Here is an 18,498-nt window from a genome sequence, read left to right on the forward strand (position 1 = left end):
GGGTCCCTATGTCCCCACCCACTGCATCCTGCTCTCCAGGTGTTTTTGTTTTTGCTTTGGAGGGGTAAAGCAGCCAGCTTTAAGGGAACTTGTTAGGGGAGGGGCTGCTTGCTCTTGGAGGGGAAGCAGGAAATTCTGTGGGTTGGGCAGTGCCAAGGGAAGCAGCCCCTTCTCTGTCCCATCTGCCTGGGGTCGGCCAAGACTGCAAATTCTACCCAGGAATGGAAGTCTGTCTCAGTTTCCCCAGATTTATGGCTTTGGCCCCTACAGCTGCCACCTCTGTCCCTCCCCCATGGCTCTGTCATTCTGGGACAGCTGAGCTCTTCCTGACAAGTACAACAGATGCCTGCCACGTATAGTAATCACAGCTCTGTGGGCTCATTTAGAGCCGCCTCAGGTTAGGGTGGGGATTTGGGGCTTGGAAAAACGCAGTTTCAACTGCCCTCCCCTCTGGAGTTGGCTCTGGTGTGAGCTGTCCAGGCCTCCAAAGCAGAAGGCCCAAGGATGTGTTTTTTCTAGGTATGCTCCCAGAGGGTTCACAGCATCTACTTGGATAGTCCTCAGCAGGAATCTGGCCTGGCTTCTGATGGCTGGCCCTGCTTTCGCGTTAAGGGTAAAAGGTGGCAAGGAAAGGAAGTGTCTGGAGCCGGTGCTGTTCTAGCATGGCCACTGCTGTGCGCCTACCCCTGGAGTCTTAGCCGCTAGCTTGGCTCCTCAACCTTTGAGGAAAACCTGATGATACTGCCTGCCACCCAAAACAATATGAGAGAAGCGCAGCCCTGCGAGGACGTTTCCCAGCATCAACACTGATGACGTCTGAGGCTTTGGGAGAAAAAAAAAAATTCAAAACATCACACCAGTTATTAAGAGCCACACAGGAGCCAGGAGTTGGTCAGAGGTACCGGGCAGCACCGGAGGAGACGTTCACTAGTGGTCCTAGGGGCGGATCCAGAAGAGGTGGTGCCGACGCTGCGAGCGATGCCAGGCTCTGGGCGGGGCGGCTCCTCCGCGCGCTCCCGAGATTGGTCGGAAAGCGGGGCGCGCCGACCTCCCATTGGTCCCCAGCCACCCACGCGCAGGCCTCGGTGAGCATGGTTTTTCTGCCGCACCGCGCTTCTGTGGGCTGTCGTGGAAGCGCATGGTGGGAAGGGACGCGCGCACGGTTCCGTGTCTTACTGGGCCCGGCGCGCGGGCTCTTATCAGCGCAGGCATCTGGCGGCTTGTCCCCGCACGAGCGCCCCAGCCCAATTCAATGGCCATTGTCCGCCGGCCCCTTTGTTCAGGAGGCGGCCACTTCCTGCAGGACCGAGAAAGGGGCGGGCGGCAGGAAACCGAAATGCGGAGGCCAGCCTTGCCTGGGGTCCTGTCTTGGGGGCTCGGCTCCGTCCGCAGCCTGTTGGGTGGATGGGAGAGCCGGAATTTCTCCTCCTGGAGAAGCGGTAGTGGGGGCTGGGTTCGTGAGATCAGAGCTTACAGAGCTGGGGGAGGGGCCGAGGAAGGTCCCTAGACTGGGGTGCCCCTTCCAAGTCTGCTGCCTCCTGCTCTTCCAGGGCACAGGGTCACCGGCTCAGAGAAGTTAAGAGCCGCTGTTTCGGGTGGAACTCAGATATCCGGGCGTGGAAACTCCACTCCCACTGCCTTCTCTGCAGGAAGAATACACTGGGACTCAACTAGAAAAGGGATTGTGGCATGGAGTCCTCTTGTCGCTCCCTCTCCTGGGCCTTGTGGGGATTCTTAGGCTGGTTTGGTCCTGCCGGTCAGATAGACAGCTCATTTCTTTTGAGGGCCCACACCTGGACTATGAGGCAAGCGGAAGAGAGGCATCAGCTCTCTGGTCCACAGTCCACCGTAGTCCTTACTCAGCTGCCCGTGACCACCGAGTGTAGAGCAAGACAGTTCTTGCCCTCCTCTCTGAGCATTTCTCTTCCAGACCTCAGTCCCCACTCAGAAATCAGGATCGCACGCTAATATTTCAAGTCGGGATTTTATGCAAGGAGTTGGCAACAACGGGCTGAGGCGAGTGGGCAGAGCCCGACTGTCCAGAAAGCCAGAACACTTGTGCTCGTCCTGGATTCTTTTAGACACCCGGATGTCACAAAACGACAGCAAGTAGCTGGGGATGGCAGGCTTCCCTGGGATGAGAAGAGACTTCCTACTCAGTGCAGAGGGGTTGAGAATGCTCAGGGTGAGCTAGTGGGCATCCAACCAGCTCCTTGCCAGCCCCAACCAGATCCTTACGCCTTGGGCATGTCTTGTCTAGCTTAGTTTGTGCTGACAGAAGGCATGGACAAACAGTATCCCACCGAACAGTCTAGCGGTCCTTCACAAACAGCTGGTACTCTCAAAGGCCTGGACCCTTTATGGACGGAAGCCCTACCTTACTGACTCCCGTAAATGGAGCATGGAAACGTTTAATGTGAGCAGCTGGAGGTCACAAGGTCAGAGAGAGAGAAAGGGGGAGGGGCTAGGGAGAAGCTGGGAGAACCCTGCCTGAGCCAAGGGACCTTGGAAATGAGAGGAGAGGCAGCATGTCATGGGATCACTGTCAGCCTAGAAGAGATTGGAGCCATCGATTCTGAGTACTACAGAGCCCCTAGGAGAGGGGCAAGAATTGGAAGAAAAGGAGGGCTAAGATGAGGTTTCAGAGAATCTGGGAGGTAGGTGGTCCAGTGGGACTGGCCAGGCAGGGACAGTAGGTGGGTAGCACGAGTCCCTTACCCTCCTCCCACAGACTATACACCACACTAGCAATAGACCTGAGAAGGCAGCCTGATGGGTTGAGGACTGAACCAGAGCTCGTGGTCTCCTAGAGCACATAGTATGCTGGGAGGCAAAGTGTGGCTGCCCACGTGACAACCGTCACATGGCAATAGAAGAGCCAGGTATCCTTTCATGCTGTGTCCTCACAGTTCTGGTCTGAAAAGACTCCCCTGTATCACCACGAACTGGAGTAGCTGTCAGCTCTCCTGAAGCGGCACACACTGCTCCAGAAAACCATCTCAGGGCAATAGTGCCACTCAGAGTGACTCTGTGGAAGAGAGTGACTCCGCATGAAGTCCTAATTGGCTGCCACTGCCCACCCTTCCTGTGTCACAGGGTGTCCACACTCCAAGAGCCCTGTTTGTTCTCTTCTATGCAGACCACGGCTAGTCCTCATCACTGGGCCCTGTCCAGAGACCAGTGGTCATATCAGAACCAGGAGCTGGAGCCACAGACCTCTCTCCCTAGACCTCCCCCTCCCCCAGCCCTTGAATCTAGGCTTCCACTAGGAAGCCCCTATGTCATCTGCCAGCCTGGGCAATTCATGGTGCTGGGATAAGAGTCAAAGCCCAAGATGGCAGGGGCTACAGGGAAAAATGAACCTTTGCTTTGCCTAGGAGCTGGGGGTGGGGAGGAGCTCTGGGGCCATCTCTTGCTGGACCATAACATGAGTCACTCCTTCAGGCCCAGGCACAAATGCAGGAAACTGCCATTCTATGGAACTATTTTCTCTCACTGAGGGAAAGCCCATCACACACAGGCATTGTTCACGGCCAGTGCTTTCCGGGTGGGCTCCTGCAGAAACCAGCAGGCTAGCGCGCTGGGCTGAACTGCTTCCCTTTGAGACCCAGGGGCACCTCGAGGTTAAGAATGTGGGGCCTTGGTCCAGCAACTAGCTTGAGGTAGCAGGAGCACATCCACAAGGAAGGTGCCCTGTGGGATGGGGGCCTAGGTCACTTCGCTGCCGACACACAGGAGAGGAACTCAGGAATGAAGGAGAAGCAGGGGCTTCCCTCCATACTGTGCAGTTTGTCCAGCAGCTCCTGCCTGCTGCAAGAAGTCTTGCAGACCCCAGCCTCTGTTCACTCTGGCTCCGAGTCTGCCCAGGCCCTGTGACGAGGAGTAACCCTGTAATGGCTGTGAGATGGAGCTGGGCACTTAACAGGAAGAGGGGCAGAGTAGAGTAGTGTCACCTGGTCCTCAGGTGCTCACCTGTGACTTACAGACTGCACAAGACTTAAGGCCTCATAGAAAGTTGGGGATGCTGGCGCCCCCTGTCAACATCCTTGGAGCAGTGCAGGGTAGAAGTAACTAGTGAGCCAGGTGGCCTGATCCCTTACCCCAATACCTCTCCTCTGGCTGCGCATCCCAGCAGGGTAAGGGACACCCCTGTCTTCTCCTCTCTGAGCTCTACCCTTTAAACTTCATGTGAAGCCCAGATCCTGGCCACCTGTCTACAGGGTCCACACCACCGAGGTCTGCCTGGAGAGTCTCCAAACCTGGTCAGGGAGAACCTGGACCTGCTTCAGGTGCAGGTTAAAGATGTCAGAAGCACAAATAGGTCTTGTGTTCATTTTCACCACCACACAGACTCGCAGGCTTGGCCTAACTTGTGTAGGTGATAGGTGTGCACCCAAGCACTCTTAGACCCCTCTGGTGTCACCAGACTTCCTTAGACAGAACAGCGCTGTTGAGGGCAGGTGAGAACCGTCTACAGCCAGACAACATGCAGGGAGACCCGGGGCTCCTGGTTCCAGAGTCCACAACACAGCTGTCTCCTGGAGACCCAGAGTCTACTGTGACATGTGGGGAGATCAGCTCACAGAAACAGGTGGCCAGCTGGAGGGAGCCCAGTCCTAGTGCGGAAAGCAGGACCGTGTCCTGTGTACTGAAGGGGCCTAAAAAGAGACCCTGCGGGCAGCAGCATGGGCTAGAAGACTAGCCATGTTGGGAAAGATTCGCCAAGAGAGGTGGCCCTACAGAGTGACCCAGAGCTGGACACTTGCCCAAAGAGAGCCTGCTAGAACATGCTAGGAGGGATGAGACCACCTATGGTGCCCTGGGGGTATGATGGGGAGGCCTCAGCAGCCTCACCTTACCTCTTGGGAATGGAGGAGACAACTGAAGTGACACAACCAAGGTGTCCGGGGTCCTCCTGCAATGTGTTGCTCAACCTCTTCCCTGCTACCTCGATCCCACGTCTCCCTGTGATTCCCCCCACCCTCCATCTTCTGCCTCACCTCTGACACAAAATCCACCCTGCCACACAATGACCTCCTCACATTCTTCCAATGTCTCCATGGCAGTAAAATACACCAAGCCAGTGCTCTTCATCTTCAGTGTTTTAGAGTGATTCTTTCTAATTGAAAAAGTAATACATGCCACAGCAAAATTAAAAGCCGTGCTTTATGTACACAATAATAATAATAATAATAATAAACCCACAGCTGGTGACTTCTTCCGTAGCTCATTCACCATTGATGGTTCCTACATGATGCACACCTGTTATCCTAGCACTTTAATTTGGAAGTCTGCGGGGAAGATGGCTGAAAATTCAAGGGTAACCTTGGGACTGTAGACTATATTTTTTTAAAGCACACCCAACATCTATTATAATCACATTTTTAAAGTTTGTTTTAAGATAGTGTCTCATGTGGCAGATGTTGGCTTTGAACTTCCACATCTCCTGTGTGGGATTATAGGTTCCATTGTAAATCCCCCTTTTGGGGGGTAGGGTTCAAGACAGGGCTTCTCTATGTAGTCCTGGCTGTCTTGGAATTTCATGTGGAGAGCAGGCTGACCTTGAACTCATGTAGATCTGCCTGCCTCTGCCTCCAAGGGCTGGGACTAAAGGGGTGTGCCACCACGCCTGGGCATTGTATTGTAACCAATTTCAAGTGTGTAGTTCCGTGGCGTTAAGCTCAGTGTCAACATGTTCACTTCCAGAACACTGACATCATCCCGAACTAAAATACCGTCCCAATCTGTGACTTCCCAACCACCTCCCCCCATTGTCTCCTGCACCTGCCAATCTGACTGCTCCAGGGACCCGACGTGGATGGAAGCACATGGCTCCGTTGCCTGCTCGTTCCAGTCTCCTCCTGTGTGGCACTGTCTCCTCTCCTTCCCCATAAGGAAGGCCTAGTGATCGACCATTGCACACAGTGCTCAACTGTCTATTCAACCATCCATTCACAGTCACATCCTGATGCACAGACAGTTTACATTTTCATGAAGTCCAGTCTGCCTGTTTTCCTTTTGGTTGTCACCAACAAGTTAAATGTCATGAATCTCTATCCTTCCTTACCCCCACCCCCACCCCTGGAATTTTAAATTTCAGCTCTTTTGTCCAAGCCTCTGATCCGTTTGAATTAATTTTGTGTTTGGTGCCTGGTAAGGCTCCAACTCCATTCTTGTGCTGTAGACACCCATGTCCCTTGAGATGCCACACAGTCAGAAGAGGCCAAAGCCCCAGGCTCCACCCCGTAGTAGAATGTTACAACCTGCTTTTGCTCCACTGGCTGCCTTCCAGCTGTTTGGGCCAGAAAACCTGTGCAATATCCTGATTCTGTGTCCTTCACTCTTAACTCTAAGAAGCTTGCTGCAAGTCTTCATCAAGCCTGTCTGAGAGTACGCATGCATTGCATGCCCGAGACGTGCTCGGGATGGCTGAGGCCAAGGCTGGTAGTAAGAGATCCATTTCTCTTGGAAATCTGAGGGGTTAAAGAGATGGCTCAGTGGGTAAAGCACTCCCTACACAAACATGAGGACCTGGATTCAGATCCCAGCAGCCACACAGAAGCCAGGTTGCACATCTATAATCTCAGCAGCTCTTGGGGAGGGAAGGAAGATAAACAAGGAAGATAGAATGTAGGAAGACAGCGGCAACTCTGAGAGGCACTCATGTTCATACAGGTATGTGCATGATGGTGGGGGTGGGGTGGGGCCACACAGCCCCTTGGGGTATCAGAGGACAACTTTTGGAGTCACTTCTCTCCTACTTTTATCTGGATCCAAAGATTGAATACAGGTCCTCAGCCTTGCGTCGTCAAAACAGCAAACACCTTAATGTGTTCTGCGTCCAGTGTGGTGGCTTAGAACTGTAATCCTAGCACGTGCGAGACTGGTAATGGGTGAGGAGTTCCGGACCCTTGAGAAGACTGAGAAAATAGGGGGTCCAGTGAGTGGAAGCTGTTTTATAAAATATTATAAAACAGAATTATAAAGAAAAGGTTTTGCCAGGCACTGGTGGCGCACGCCTTTAATCCCAGCGCTTGGGAGGCAGAGGCAGGTGGATTTCTGAGTTCGAGGCCAGCCTGGTCTACAGAGTCTACAAGGCTACAAGGCTATACAGAGAAACCCTGTCTCGAAAAAACCAAAAGAGAAGAGAGGAGAGGAGAGGAGAGGAGAGGAGAGGAGAGGAGAGGAGAGGAGAGGAGAGGAGAGGAGAGAAGGGAAGGACAGGCTTGTGGCTTCACCAGCCTTAGCCCCACCCACGCCCGGGGGGCCAACCCTACTTCACCTCTCTCCATCCTGGAAGTCATTTTGACTTTGGCCTTGCATCCCCAGATCCTTGGCAACTCTAACCCAGCCACCCTCAAGGCACTTGGAAGGTCCAGCCAGCACAGCACCCAGACCCTTGTCCAGCACAAGGGTGGCAGACAGAAGTGAGGTCCCGTCAAGGTTTCAGCGCCTACAGGTTGGTGGAAATAGCCTCTGGAGACAGACAGCAAAGCAACCTGCTGGTGCTGGAGAAAGCCGATCCAAGCCGGTCACCCTTGTACAGCACACTCCAGCAAGTGATGCGGGGTGTGACTTGTTTGGGATGGGGTGGTGTGGAGAGAGCCGAGGGTGGCTGTTTCTCACAGATGTGTCTGCTCTGCCACAGCTGACACAGGAGGATAAGGACAGGGCCTCAGCTCTGCCGGTTTACAAACCGACAGAGTTCCCTAGTCACCTGGTCTCCTACTCTTGACTCAGTCCTTCCAGCCACCGTTTGTCTTGGGATCCTCAAGTCTCCAGACCCACAGGCTTCCTCTCACCCCACTAGAAAAACACAGAACCTTGGCAGAACCCAGCACCCATCTAGACACGCCCAGACGCTGCACACTGCCCAAGAGCCTCTTCCATCCCTGAGCCAGCAGAGGTCAGACCATCAGTGTCCAACAGCTCTCTGGGTATAGAACCTGCCCTACTGTGTGCCTGCTTTGTGTTTACACGGGGCCTAAAGAGGCAGAGAGAATGTTGTAGGTGTGACTGTTTGAGGATCCTGAGGTGAGGGTGGCCCTAGTGATCATAGCATCATAGTCCTGAGAAGACGGAGGCAGAGTCCAGAGTCCAGCAGCAGAATGGTCAGAGGGCAGGGAGCCAACAACATTGGTTTTGAGGTAAGGGATAGACCACACAGCAGAGGCAGCCTTTCTAGGACCTGAGGGGCAAGTCTGGAGACACCTGAACCCCAGACAGGGACATTGTGTTGGAGCCCCAGCATCCTGAACTGACTCTACAGAAGTCTGTCTTGTGTAAGCGAATAACGCTGACTTGTGGCCTCGTGTCTCGTGCTGTCTGCACTGTCCTGGACGTGTGTTCGATGGGGGTCTTTGGAACTCTGGGAAGTGGCTTGCCAACCAAGCATAGAGGTGGCTTCTCTTGCCTTGGGCACTGGCAGCATGGTGCCTTCCCACTCCACCCCAAGCCCTTTTGACAAACCCCTCTCCATCCGGGCTCCTGCATTGCTCTCATGGTGACTGTGACCACCCTCCCATGGTGACTATGACCACTTACCTCACAGCACCACTCTGGGCCCTGGCCAAAGCCCCTTGGACAGACATGTTGCTTGTTCCTTCACACAGGTAGCCCTTTGCTGTGACCCAGGGATCCCAGAAACCCTAGCCACCTCAGCTTATACTAACAGTGACTTTCTGTAGAGTTGTGGGGGCTTCCATGTTTTCCTCCTGGGTGAGCGCAGGTAGCCCCCGGCTAGTGACACTAGGCCCTTTAACCTCTACCTTTGCCTGAACAACTGGTTACAGCATTGAGAACTCTGACTTCCCTATTGTCTACACACACTCTAGGGAGAGGGAGACTAAAGGAGCTCTCGGTTGGTGGTCACGCTGACCTCCAGGATACTAGGTGGCCAGGCCAAAGCTGGAAAGTACAGCATTTTAGGAGAGGTGTGTGTGTGTGTGTGTAGTCTTCAAGAATGGCTCTGTGAACCATGTGTCCCATATAATGAAGTCAACTCCCCTTGAATCTGGAGTGGCCTGGGACTTTGGATGCATCTGGATTGACATTGTGATGGAGCAGGTCTGAGGCCCTGAGCAGCTGGCATGAAATGTGTGCAGCGTGGAAAGGAGCCACATGGCCTCTGTGAAGAACAGTCAGAGTCAGGAAGTCGCACTTTCTCTCAGACAGGGTCAGGTCAGCCTCTACGTGGCTGGGGCCTCCCTTCACCAGCCTTTTCTCTTCAAACCTGTTCTGAGAGAAGTCTTCTTCCTAGTCTCCCCTTCTGTACACTTCAGTGGTCGCCCTGGCTCCCCAGACTTGGGAAGGGTGTGGGGTTGTTACTAACAAGGGACAAGCAAGCAGAGACACCCGCTCAGCTCACCATCCCCGGTGATTCTCCTCTGATTCCTATCCGTTGGAGGCTTCATGTACCACGAAGCCCCCCTCCACCCTACACAGTTCGCGTCCCCTTTATGCCGACTTGGGGACTTGCCTAAAGTGCCTCCCTCACGAGCAGCTCTCTGCAGGTGCTACCTGGACTCTGTACCCCGCCCTCCGGCCCGCCCCGCGCATGCACTGGGCATGCCCAGAAGTGCGTAGACGCGCCCGCCTGCCTCGGTCCGCGGAAGACTCTGCTCTGCGCCACCATGGAGCGCATCGAGGGGGTGGCCGTGGGCCTCTGCACCCAGTCGCCCTACCTGCGGCCTCTCACGCTGCACTACCGCCAGGTGATCTGCCCCATTCTCGTGTCTCCGCGCTCGCCCCCAAACCCTAGGTTGCGACCCCGGCCCCGCCCCCGAGCACAGGACTCCGCCCTGAGCGGATTCTCAGAGCTTGAGCTCCGCCCTCCTGCAATCCTGACCGCCGGTCAGTCAAGCCGGAATGGCCAGGGAAGGACGCGCAAGGAGCATCTCTCTTTCCTCCAAGGAAGATTTGACTGGCCCTCCATTTCTGACCGCCCATCGATACTTTTATGCAGTTAGAACCATTGATTACTTTGGGTATCAGGGCAGGAAGAACTCTTGGGAAACCCCACATTTGTAGATACGTCCTTTGCGCCTTCCTTCTAGCTCCTCCTTCAAGCCTTACTCAAGTCTACTGCCACGAAGAAGCCTCTGCTCAGCCTTTCGCAGCTCCCAGGTGTCTCCCAGAACAACAGGGCCATACATGGCTGTCTCACATGGAACTGCGGGGCACATAGTAGGCACACAGAAAACATGTGTTGAACCTACTTGCTGCCTCTTCTCTTTCCTCTTACCCCGTGATCTCTCTCCTCTACCCTGCATGGCCCTGTCTAGTAGGCCCTGTTGCGTTGCCCATTTCCGTTCTCTGTGCTGTCTGATGCACTGTTTTCCTGACCTGAGCAATGTAGCCCTGACTGGGTTTCAGCTTAGATCAAACCACACAGGGCTTGGCGTTTGCCCAGCAATCCCACTCTCACCAGTGTTTTGGCCCCCAGCCTGAAAATCCCCTCTGGTGTGTTTACTGTGTAGAGGTCCTTTCCCCGACCCCGAGAATAGGGAATTCTCCCAGGGTGCAGCGAGGTAGTACAAGCTTGGGGGAGCAGTTGGAGTCCCTTGAAGAACAATGGTAGAGACATGGGGGGTCACACTCCTTTTCCCTTTCACTGGCTGCTGTCATGGGGTGGCCAGCTGTGGCTCTTTCATACCCAGGACCTGGGGTTCTGGTGGGTGATGGATGGTCCAGGCTAGTCCTCACTCCCTCACTTCCTGGCAGTTACTGTGTGGTGGCTTTTTCAGTCTTGGCTGGCAGCTCATCAGCACATTTCCCCTGATGGCATTGGTAATCAGAGCTCAGTTGAGCAGGCAGCGGCCCACCATAGTCATAGCTGGGGGGTGGGGGTAGCATTTCCTCAGGAGCTGAGGGATTCTGGGCTGGGCTGTGTTTGCCATGGGTAGAGAGCGGCAGTGGCCGTCTACAGCATATGCTCACTGCTACATTCTTAGAGCGGTCTCAACCCCCAAGGCCAGTTTCAGCTTCTCTGGCCCTTCCCAAACTCTGACAAAGTGTTTGATCCTGAGTCAGGAGGGTCCTTGGAAGTTACCTAGGATGTTACCTGAAGGAAAACTGTGGGGGTAGGCAAGACAGGCTCACTGCAGCCTGGGCGGGTAGCCGTCTTTGGAGCCTGCCTGGGTGGCTGGATATCGGGCAGGCCTGGGCTCGCCTTTTGAGGTGGTGCTTCAGCGGCCTCCTGGGCAGTCTGACCTGTCCAGGACATTGGCTCTCTTCTCCCCCTGGAAACAGGCTGCTGCTACCCTCCCAGGATATCTCTGCCTGCAGGCTTAAGTCAACCTTTCTGATTTGAGACCTTTACCTGTGAGACTCCATACCCTTCTCCACCTATGGAAGCCCTGTGGCTATCAGTGTCCTCCCTCTCTGTTGCCTGGCAACACACTCTCTCTGGGACCCAGGCTCCTGTCTTTTTATGCAGATTGGATGGAGCCCTGGCATCTTCTGTGGGCTGGGCAGGGCTCATGAATGACCCAGAGGTAGGCTAAGCAGGTGGGGGCAGGGATAGATAAGTCCAGCCCCCCCACCCCCAGCAGAGACCCTTCAGGGAGGAATGTCTCTGCTGGCTCCGCCCCCCCCACCCCCCCACCCCACCCCACCCCACCCCAGGCAGCCTGTCTTTCCAAGTGGCGTTTTGATGATGGGGTTGGTGGGACCTTCCCAACCGTATATACAAAGCACTGTTGACATCCTTTCTGGCTGCTCCATACTGCAGGGCCCACCTTAATTATTTCTTGAGTGCTATCCCACATGCAGGAGCAGCAGGCCTGTGGGATGTGTAAGAGACAGCATGAGCCTGAAACAGGGTGGGGCAGGTATTTACCATCCATCTGACACGCGCAGATCCACAACTGCAGTGTAAGCCGTCCAGTGGCCCACAGGGGCTTCAGCATTGAATCAGTGACTTCTGCTCTGCCCACCTGGAATCCTCCTTGCCTAAGGGTAGCACATCTGCTCGTCCTGACTCCTCCTTGCTCCTTCCCACACTTGGTGGCGGCACAGGTCTCTGTAGTCCTTTGTCTTCACGAAATGCCTTTCCTGCCCTTTGCCCAGGTTTTCTGCCTTACCCTTCCCAGAACATCAGGCTGTTCTGACCTCCTGCGTAGTCTCCTCCACCTCCACCTGCTACAAGTCCCCATTCCTCAAGGGTGTAGGCAGGTAGCAGGCCTCCCTGCTGGGAGCTGCTACAGTGGGTCTGTCTGGCTCGTGCTCCTCCATCTGTTGCTGGCCGCCGCTCACCCTTCCTGGTTGCTACGCTGTCTCTCTTTCAGGACGGTGTCCAGAAGTCCTGGGACTTTATGAAGACACATGACAGGTGAGAGGGGCTGGCCTGGCCGCTGGGGAACTCGCCAGTTTCTGCTCTTCTTAGTGTCTTCAAACACCTTCCATCTCAGCTCTGTCTCTGATCCTCATGTCCCTGTGACCTGGTGGCTAAGTCAGGTAGTAGCTGGGGACACTAGGCCCCTGGTGGCAGGCTGCTGGTAAGATCTACTGATCTTACTCCTCAGGATACAGAGCATGGGGGTGTGGCAGTTGGGAAACTGGCCAGCAGGGGCCTCCACTTCCCCAGTTGCCTAGTTGTTGTCTCCCCTACCCCTGTCCTGTGAGCTGGAACAGGTCAGGGCCCTGGCCTGACTGTGTGGTCTTCCCATCTGAGCAAGGCCTGTCAAAGAAAGGGAGAGAGAAAAGGAGGATGAGAACAGGGCTCTGTGGAGAGGGGTGTGTGTCTTTATTGAGTTTGTTTTCCCCCCATACAGTGTGACTATTCTCATGTTCAACTCTTCTCAGAGAAGCCTGGTGTTGGTGAAGCAGTTCCGGCCAGGTGAGACCAGCTGGGTGGACAGGGATTGGGGGTGGGGAATTGTAGTGTGCTTTCAGGCCCTTGATCCTAAGGGTCTGGATGCTGATACAGTGGTGGCTGCAGGGGAAACTGAGGTTCAGCAAGAGATGCCTGGCCCAGAGTAGATTACTCCGGGGTGATGACCATGTGGCTGTGCTTCCCCCCATCCCAGCTGTATATGCAGGCGAGGTAGAGCGTCACTTCCCAGGGTCTCTGACAACTGTGAACCAGGACCAGCCCCAAGAACTTCAGCAAACACTGCCTGGCTCAGCGGGAGTGATGGTGGAACTCTGTGCCGGTATTGTGGACCAGCCTGAGCTCTCACTGGAGGAAGTGGCCTGCAAGGAGGCTTGGGAAGAATGTGGCTATCACCTGGTCCCCACTGATCTGCGCAGAATTGCCACGTACATGTAAGGAGGCTTGGCAGGGTGGAATGCTGTCAAGTGTGGTCCAAGGGATAAGAGCGGCTGTCAGGGAGTGGATGAGAACCCTGTCCTCAAGCGAGGGTGTCCAGGCATGGGACTGGAAGACGGTTGGTGAACCATGCCTCAGCTCCTAGACTGGGCCAGACCTGGGGCCCTTGGGCTGGTTCTGGAGCATGCTAACCCTGTGCCCCTACCCTCAGCCCCAGCCATGTGGGGTTGGGCTCCGGGTGGCAGCTGCTGTGGACAGATGCCCCACTTCCTGTGGGATTAAGCACCGGGCGCTGGGGGTGGGGTGAGGCACAGCTCTATTCTCAGCCGGTGGCTCAGGAATGAGGGAAGGACAAGTCCTGGGGAGGAGAAGGAGGAGGGACTACCCCTACCGAAGCCCAGGTGCCAGCCACTCATGCCTCCCTCAGACAGACAGCCAGGGCTGCCTTCCTCATGGGAAGCCACCCCTTGCCTCAGGATGTTGTGTGGATTCCTGACCCCTGCTGAGGTCTGAGGGCAGAAAGAAGGTCTTATGGTGCCCATCACCCCCCAACAAGGCTGTGTACTTCTGACCACCCCCAACCAAAAAGGACCAGAGTCCCTGCCACATTCAACTCAGCCAGGGCCCTCCTGCCTTCATCCCTGCTGGCTTCACCCTGTAGCACCAAGCTGTGATTGGACCATGTTGGATCCAGAGTGTTCATTATCTTACTTCTGAAAGGCTGGCCTGTGCCCTATGCTGCATCCTCCATGTGGACAGCCAGTGGTCCAACATGGCAGTGTTTAGGGCGGGGGGGGGTATCTAAGGAGCCTGGCCATGATAGGAGTTTGTTCTGTGTGTGGGACAGACAGGGATTGAAGGCAGGAGGGAAGTCTGTATGTGTCTGTGTCTGTGTGTATATATATGTCTGTGTGTCTGTATGTGTGTGTGTATGTGTCTGTCTGCTTGTGTTTCTCCGTGTGTGTTTGTGTGTCTATGTGTGTATGTGTCTGTGTATGTCTGTGTGTCTGTATGTATGTTTCTGTGTATATGTGTGTGTATATGTGTGTGTCTGCTTGTGTGTCTCCATGTGTGTCTGTGTATGTGTGTCTGTGTATGTCTGTCTATATGTGTGTCTCTGTGTGTATGTGTGTGTCTCTGTATGTCTGTGTGTCTGTATGTATCTCTGTGTGTATGTGTGTCTCTCTGTGCGTGTGTGTGTGTGTATGTCTATGTATCTGCCTGTGTGTCTCTGTGTGTGTGTGTATGTGCCTGTGTGTCTCTGTGTGTATGTCTGTGTCTGCATGTGTGTCTCTGTGTGTATGTGCCTGTCTCTGTGTGTGTATGTGCCTGTCTGTATCTGTGTGTTTGTATGTGTGTCTGTATCTGTGTCCCTGTGTATATGTGTGTATGTCTGCTTGTGTGTCTGTGTGTGTCTCTCTGTGTGTGTGTGTATGTCTGTATGTGTGTCTCTGTGTGTATGTGTGTGTATGTGCCTGTTTGTGTGTGTGTCTGTCTGTGTGTTTGTATGTGTGTATGTCTGTGTGTCTGTATGTGTGTCTCTGTGTGTATGTGTGTGTATGTGCCTGTGTGTGTCTGTCTGTGTGTCTGTATGTGTGTCCCTGTGTATATGTGTGTATGTCTGCTTGTGTGTGTCTGTGTGTGTGTCTCTATGTGTGTCTGTGTGTGTATGTCTGTGTGTATGTGTGTCTCTGTGTGTATGTGTGTGTATATGTGCCTGTGTGTGTGTGTGTGTGTGTGTGTGTGTGTGTAGGTCTGTGTAGATGTCCTGGCAGACATTTGAGAGGTTTCATAGGCAGGGCCTCTGGCTGTGTCGTAACTGAAGAAGATACTAGAGAGCTGTTCTGAGTGTTCTGGGCATTGAACATCCATTCATATTTATGCTTTGAAGAGGCGGTTTGGCTGTGCAGAAGCATGATTTAGGGTAAGGCTGAATGATATCAGAGCCCCTGTCCCTGTGGCCCCTATGGGGACTGAACAGACCAGAGCCCACCCATTTGCTTGTGACCTCAAGACTTCTGTATATGCGCAGTCTGGGTCCCTGCCTAAAACCCAGAAGTAAACCAGTCCACTCTCTTGATAATCATAGATGGCTAGGCCCAGGGAAGCCCAGTGCCTGTGGTTACCTTGTGATGTAAATGAGATTAGAACCAGCCTAAGCTGGAGGTAGCCTCCAGACTACAGGCTGGAGCTGTCTCCCTTGTAAGTTAGGGAAACTGAGGCTAGAGGCTGCACAGACTGGCTGATTTCAGTGACAGGTGCAGCTATGACTACCAGAAAAGTGAGTTATCAGGTAGGGGTCTGTGGGGATAAAGAGGTGGCTGGTCATGGTTTGTCTGGGGTGAGGGTCCTCCTCTTGGGGGTTGGGAGGCTTTGAGTAGTTCCAGCTTGTTCTTCCCTCTATGAACTCCTTCCACCACCACATCCAATCCATGGCTCCCCAGACAATCAGAAGACCCTGATATGAATAGGGCTGGCTTGGGCCTTTGCAGTTATGGAAGTTGAAGGCCCTGGTTGGGCAGCAGCAGTCCTGGACAGGGGCCTATCACAAATTCTAATACCACTCGCTTGTGACCTCATGGCTTCTGTATATTTGAAGTCTGTGTCCAAGGTCCCTGATCGTCCTGTCAGGGTCTCATAAGCTACATTCAGAGATGCCTGCCACATTCACAATCTATCCAGGTGCAAAGGTAGCAGGTCCTTAGGTCTACGGGATAGAGGCCATTTCCTGACTAGCTGTTAGCTGGGAACCACTTTCAGATCTTAGTGATGCTTGCAGGTACCTTGCCACGTCATCTTACAGCACAGCGGCTTGTCTGGTCTCTGTGCTAGCAGAGAGTATCAGACCTCTTCAGATTTTGAGCATGAAGCTGTCTTGTGAGCTCACCTAGTCAGGCCAGGCCTATCCATGTATCTCGCTCAGGACGAATTCAGTCAGCTAGCCAAACAGGTCCTGGGTCCATGATATATGTAAGATGCCTCTGACATTTTTGTGTTCCTCTAAATGTCAGTTGTCATATTCATCTTGACAGTTTAATGGCTGAGCCACCTCTCCGGCCCTGTTACCAAATTCACCTTAAAAATCATTTTAGCTCCCCTGATGTCTACCATCTGCCACATGATAGCTGGCATACCCAACATGCATGAGGCTTGCCCACGGTAGGGGGCAGATTACTTGGACATACCTACCAGGAGTAGGGTTCTGACCACCAGAAAGCCAGAGAAGGAAGCATGGAAGCAGGGTGTCTGGCAGGGCCACTGTGGTGTCTCAACATTCCCTGTCCTACCTGACAGGTCTGGAGTAGGACTGACTGGCTCCAGGCAGACCATGTTCTACGCAGAGGTGACAGATGCCCAGCGAGGGGGGCCTGGTGGAGGCCTGGCTGAGGAGGGAGAACTCATCGAAGTGGTCCATCTGAGTTTGGATGACGCCCAGGCCTTTGCAGACAACCCTGACATCCCCAAGACTCTTGGTGTTATCTTTGCTATCTCTTGGTTCTTTAGCCAGGTGGTTCCCCATTTGAGTCTCCAGTGAGGCCCTAGGGCTAGAGAGTTCTATCCCATTCACTCAAACTCCTGCCCTGCACACTCAATAAATTTTACTCATGTCCGCTGGCTTTGAACATGTGACCTGGGGTGAGGAACACACCTCTCGGAGGGTAGCAAGGTCTCCATATAAGCCCTCTGTTCGTCCTCCGATGGCACAAGTGGATGATGTTCTGGGAGGCAGATGGCTGTCAGCAGGCTGGCACAAGCCTGGGGTATTGTCAGACAGAATAGCCAGCTCATGAGTGGACCAGGCTGGGTGTTCAGCCTTGAATGGGGCCACTATTCACATGCATACCATGAACTGTGTCTGCAAGAGTGGGGACAGGCTGGCCTCATTTGAGAGGAAATGGGCACATTACTGCACATTCCGGAGAGTGTGTACTCCCTGATCTGGGCAGAAACAGGGTCCTTGCCATGCTTGGGGCTGGGCTAGAACCACACTCCCACTGCCCAGGAACTCAGATCTGGTGATGTTCTGTATCGGGTGTCTCTAGTACCCTCTCCATGACTTCTGGGCCATAGGAAGTTGGGAGGGGATCTCACTTGGCCTGCAGGAAATAAGTCATGTCTGTAGGCTAGGTCACCATGGGGATCCAGGGCAGTCATCTTGGCGTGGGCAGCCTGGTTCTTGTGCAGAACTGCCTTAGGAATATGACAGCTCACAGTGCTGCTGACCTAAGGCTCTCTGGCCTGAGGGTGGGGCTACATGCATAGCTTAGAGTCATTGTACAGGTCCCCAGAGTGCCTCGCATAGATAAAAGAGCACCCTGTCCCACCTACCCTGCTGCGTGAGCCACAGGCACATAGTTAGGATCCGTCTGTGAACGGTGTGCTGGGCTAGCATCTGATGGATCTGTTGGTTGGCCTGTCTCAGGATAAGGTCAGGCTTCAGAACAATGGCCCAGCTTCAAACCCTCCAGTCAGCATCTTGTATGACTTCCTTGGGTCATGGACCACTGATTACTATTCTCTCACCTCCCCAGGCAGTGAGGTAGCCTGGAGTGGTGCATCCTTCCCTACCGTCATCGTCATCCGTCATCCGTCAGTGCAGTGGAGCTCAGGTGATGAGCTATCTGAGCGTGTCCTGAGGCTCTGTGTCCCAGGACTTCCTTTGGATATGAGGTCAGGAGCTGAAGTGTTGTCGTCCTAAGTGTAGTCACTGAGATAGGCATGCTGAGGTGGGATGGGTGCTCTCTCTCCTCTTATAGTCCCCTGCCCTGCCCTGGAAGATGAGGGACACGGGCTTCACCCTCTCTATGTGCTCCAGGTGGGTGTGACATTGAGGCACCACCCTGAGGAGGCTGGGAAACAAGGGTTGCACACCTAGCACCACCTGTATGCAAATGCTTGTAGCTTTAGGTGGGGCCCAGTCAGACAAGCAACACAGCATTTAGTGAAGGGTCCTTAGGTGTGTAGTGTGTATCCAGGAGCTAAATATGGGGAAGGGGGGGGCACAGTGACCCAGCTTCACCCTGATGTTTCCGGGACAGGAGTTTACCCAGCCCCCTACCATCTATGCCCTTCCCTGACTTTCTGCAGCTGCCCAACGCCCACCATTGGAATCCTGTAGCTCTCAGGGTTGTTCTTGGAAGTTTGCTGTCAGAGGGGCTTCTAGTAGGCACTGAGTGGGGGAGGACTGGCCTGAAGGATGGGTTGAGCGAGTCAGGGCACCTGGGTTT

General features: G+C 54.1%; 1 protein-coding gene across 2 annotated transcripts; it reads left to right on the forward strand.

Annotated features, from left to right (window-relative positions):
• The first annotated feature begins 794 nt into the window (after positions 1 to 794).
• Positions 795 to 16,880, forward strand: Nudt14 (nudix hydrolase 14). 2 transcript variants are annotated; one of them, XM_076920983.1, is made up of 5 exons: positions 795 to 1,085; positions 12,288 to 12,331; positions 12,774 to 12,838; positions 13,029 to 13,266; positions 16,565 to 16,880. In XM_076920983.1, the coding sequence occupies exons 1-5, from the start codon at positions 810 to 812 to the stop codon at positions 16,803 to 16,805; spliced, it is 864 nt and encodes a 287-aa protein (XP_076777098.1). In that variant the 5' UTR covers positions 795 to 809; the 3' UTR covers positions 16,806 to 16,880. The 2 variants fall into 2 exon arrangements, with proteins under 2 accessions (XP_076777098.1, XP_076777099.1); XM_076920984.1 differs by lacking the exon at positions 795 to 1,085 and adding an exon at positions 9,553 to 9,713.
• Positions 16,881 to 18,498: the final 1,618 nt, after the last annotated feature.

This window comes from Arvicanthis niloticus, chromosome 23, assembly GCF_011762505.2.
Source record: "Arvicanthis niloticus isolate mArvNil1 chromosome 23, mArvNil1.pat.X, whole genome shotgun sequence".
In the NCBI taxonomy this organism is placed as follows: Eukaryota; Metazoa; Chordata; class Mammalia; order Rodentia; family Muridae; genus Arvicanthis; species Arvicanthis niloticus.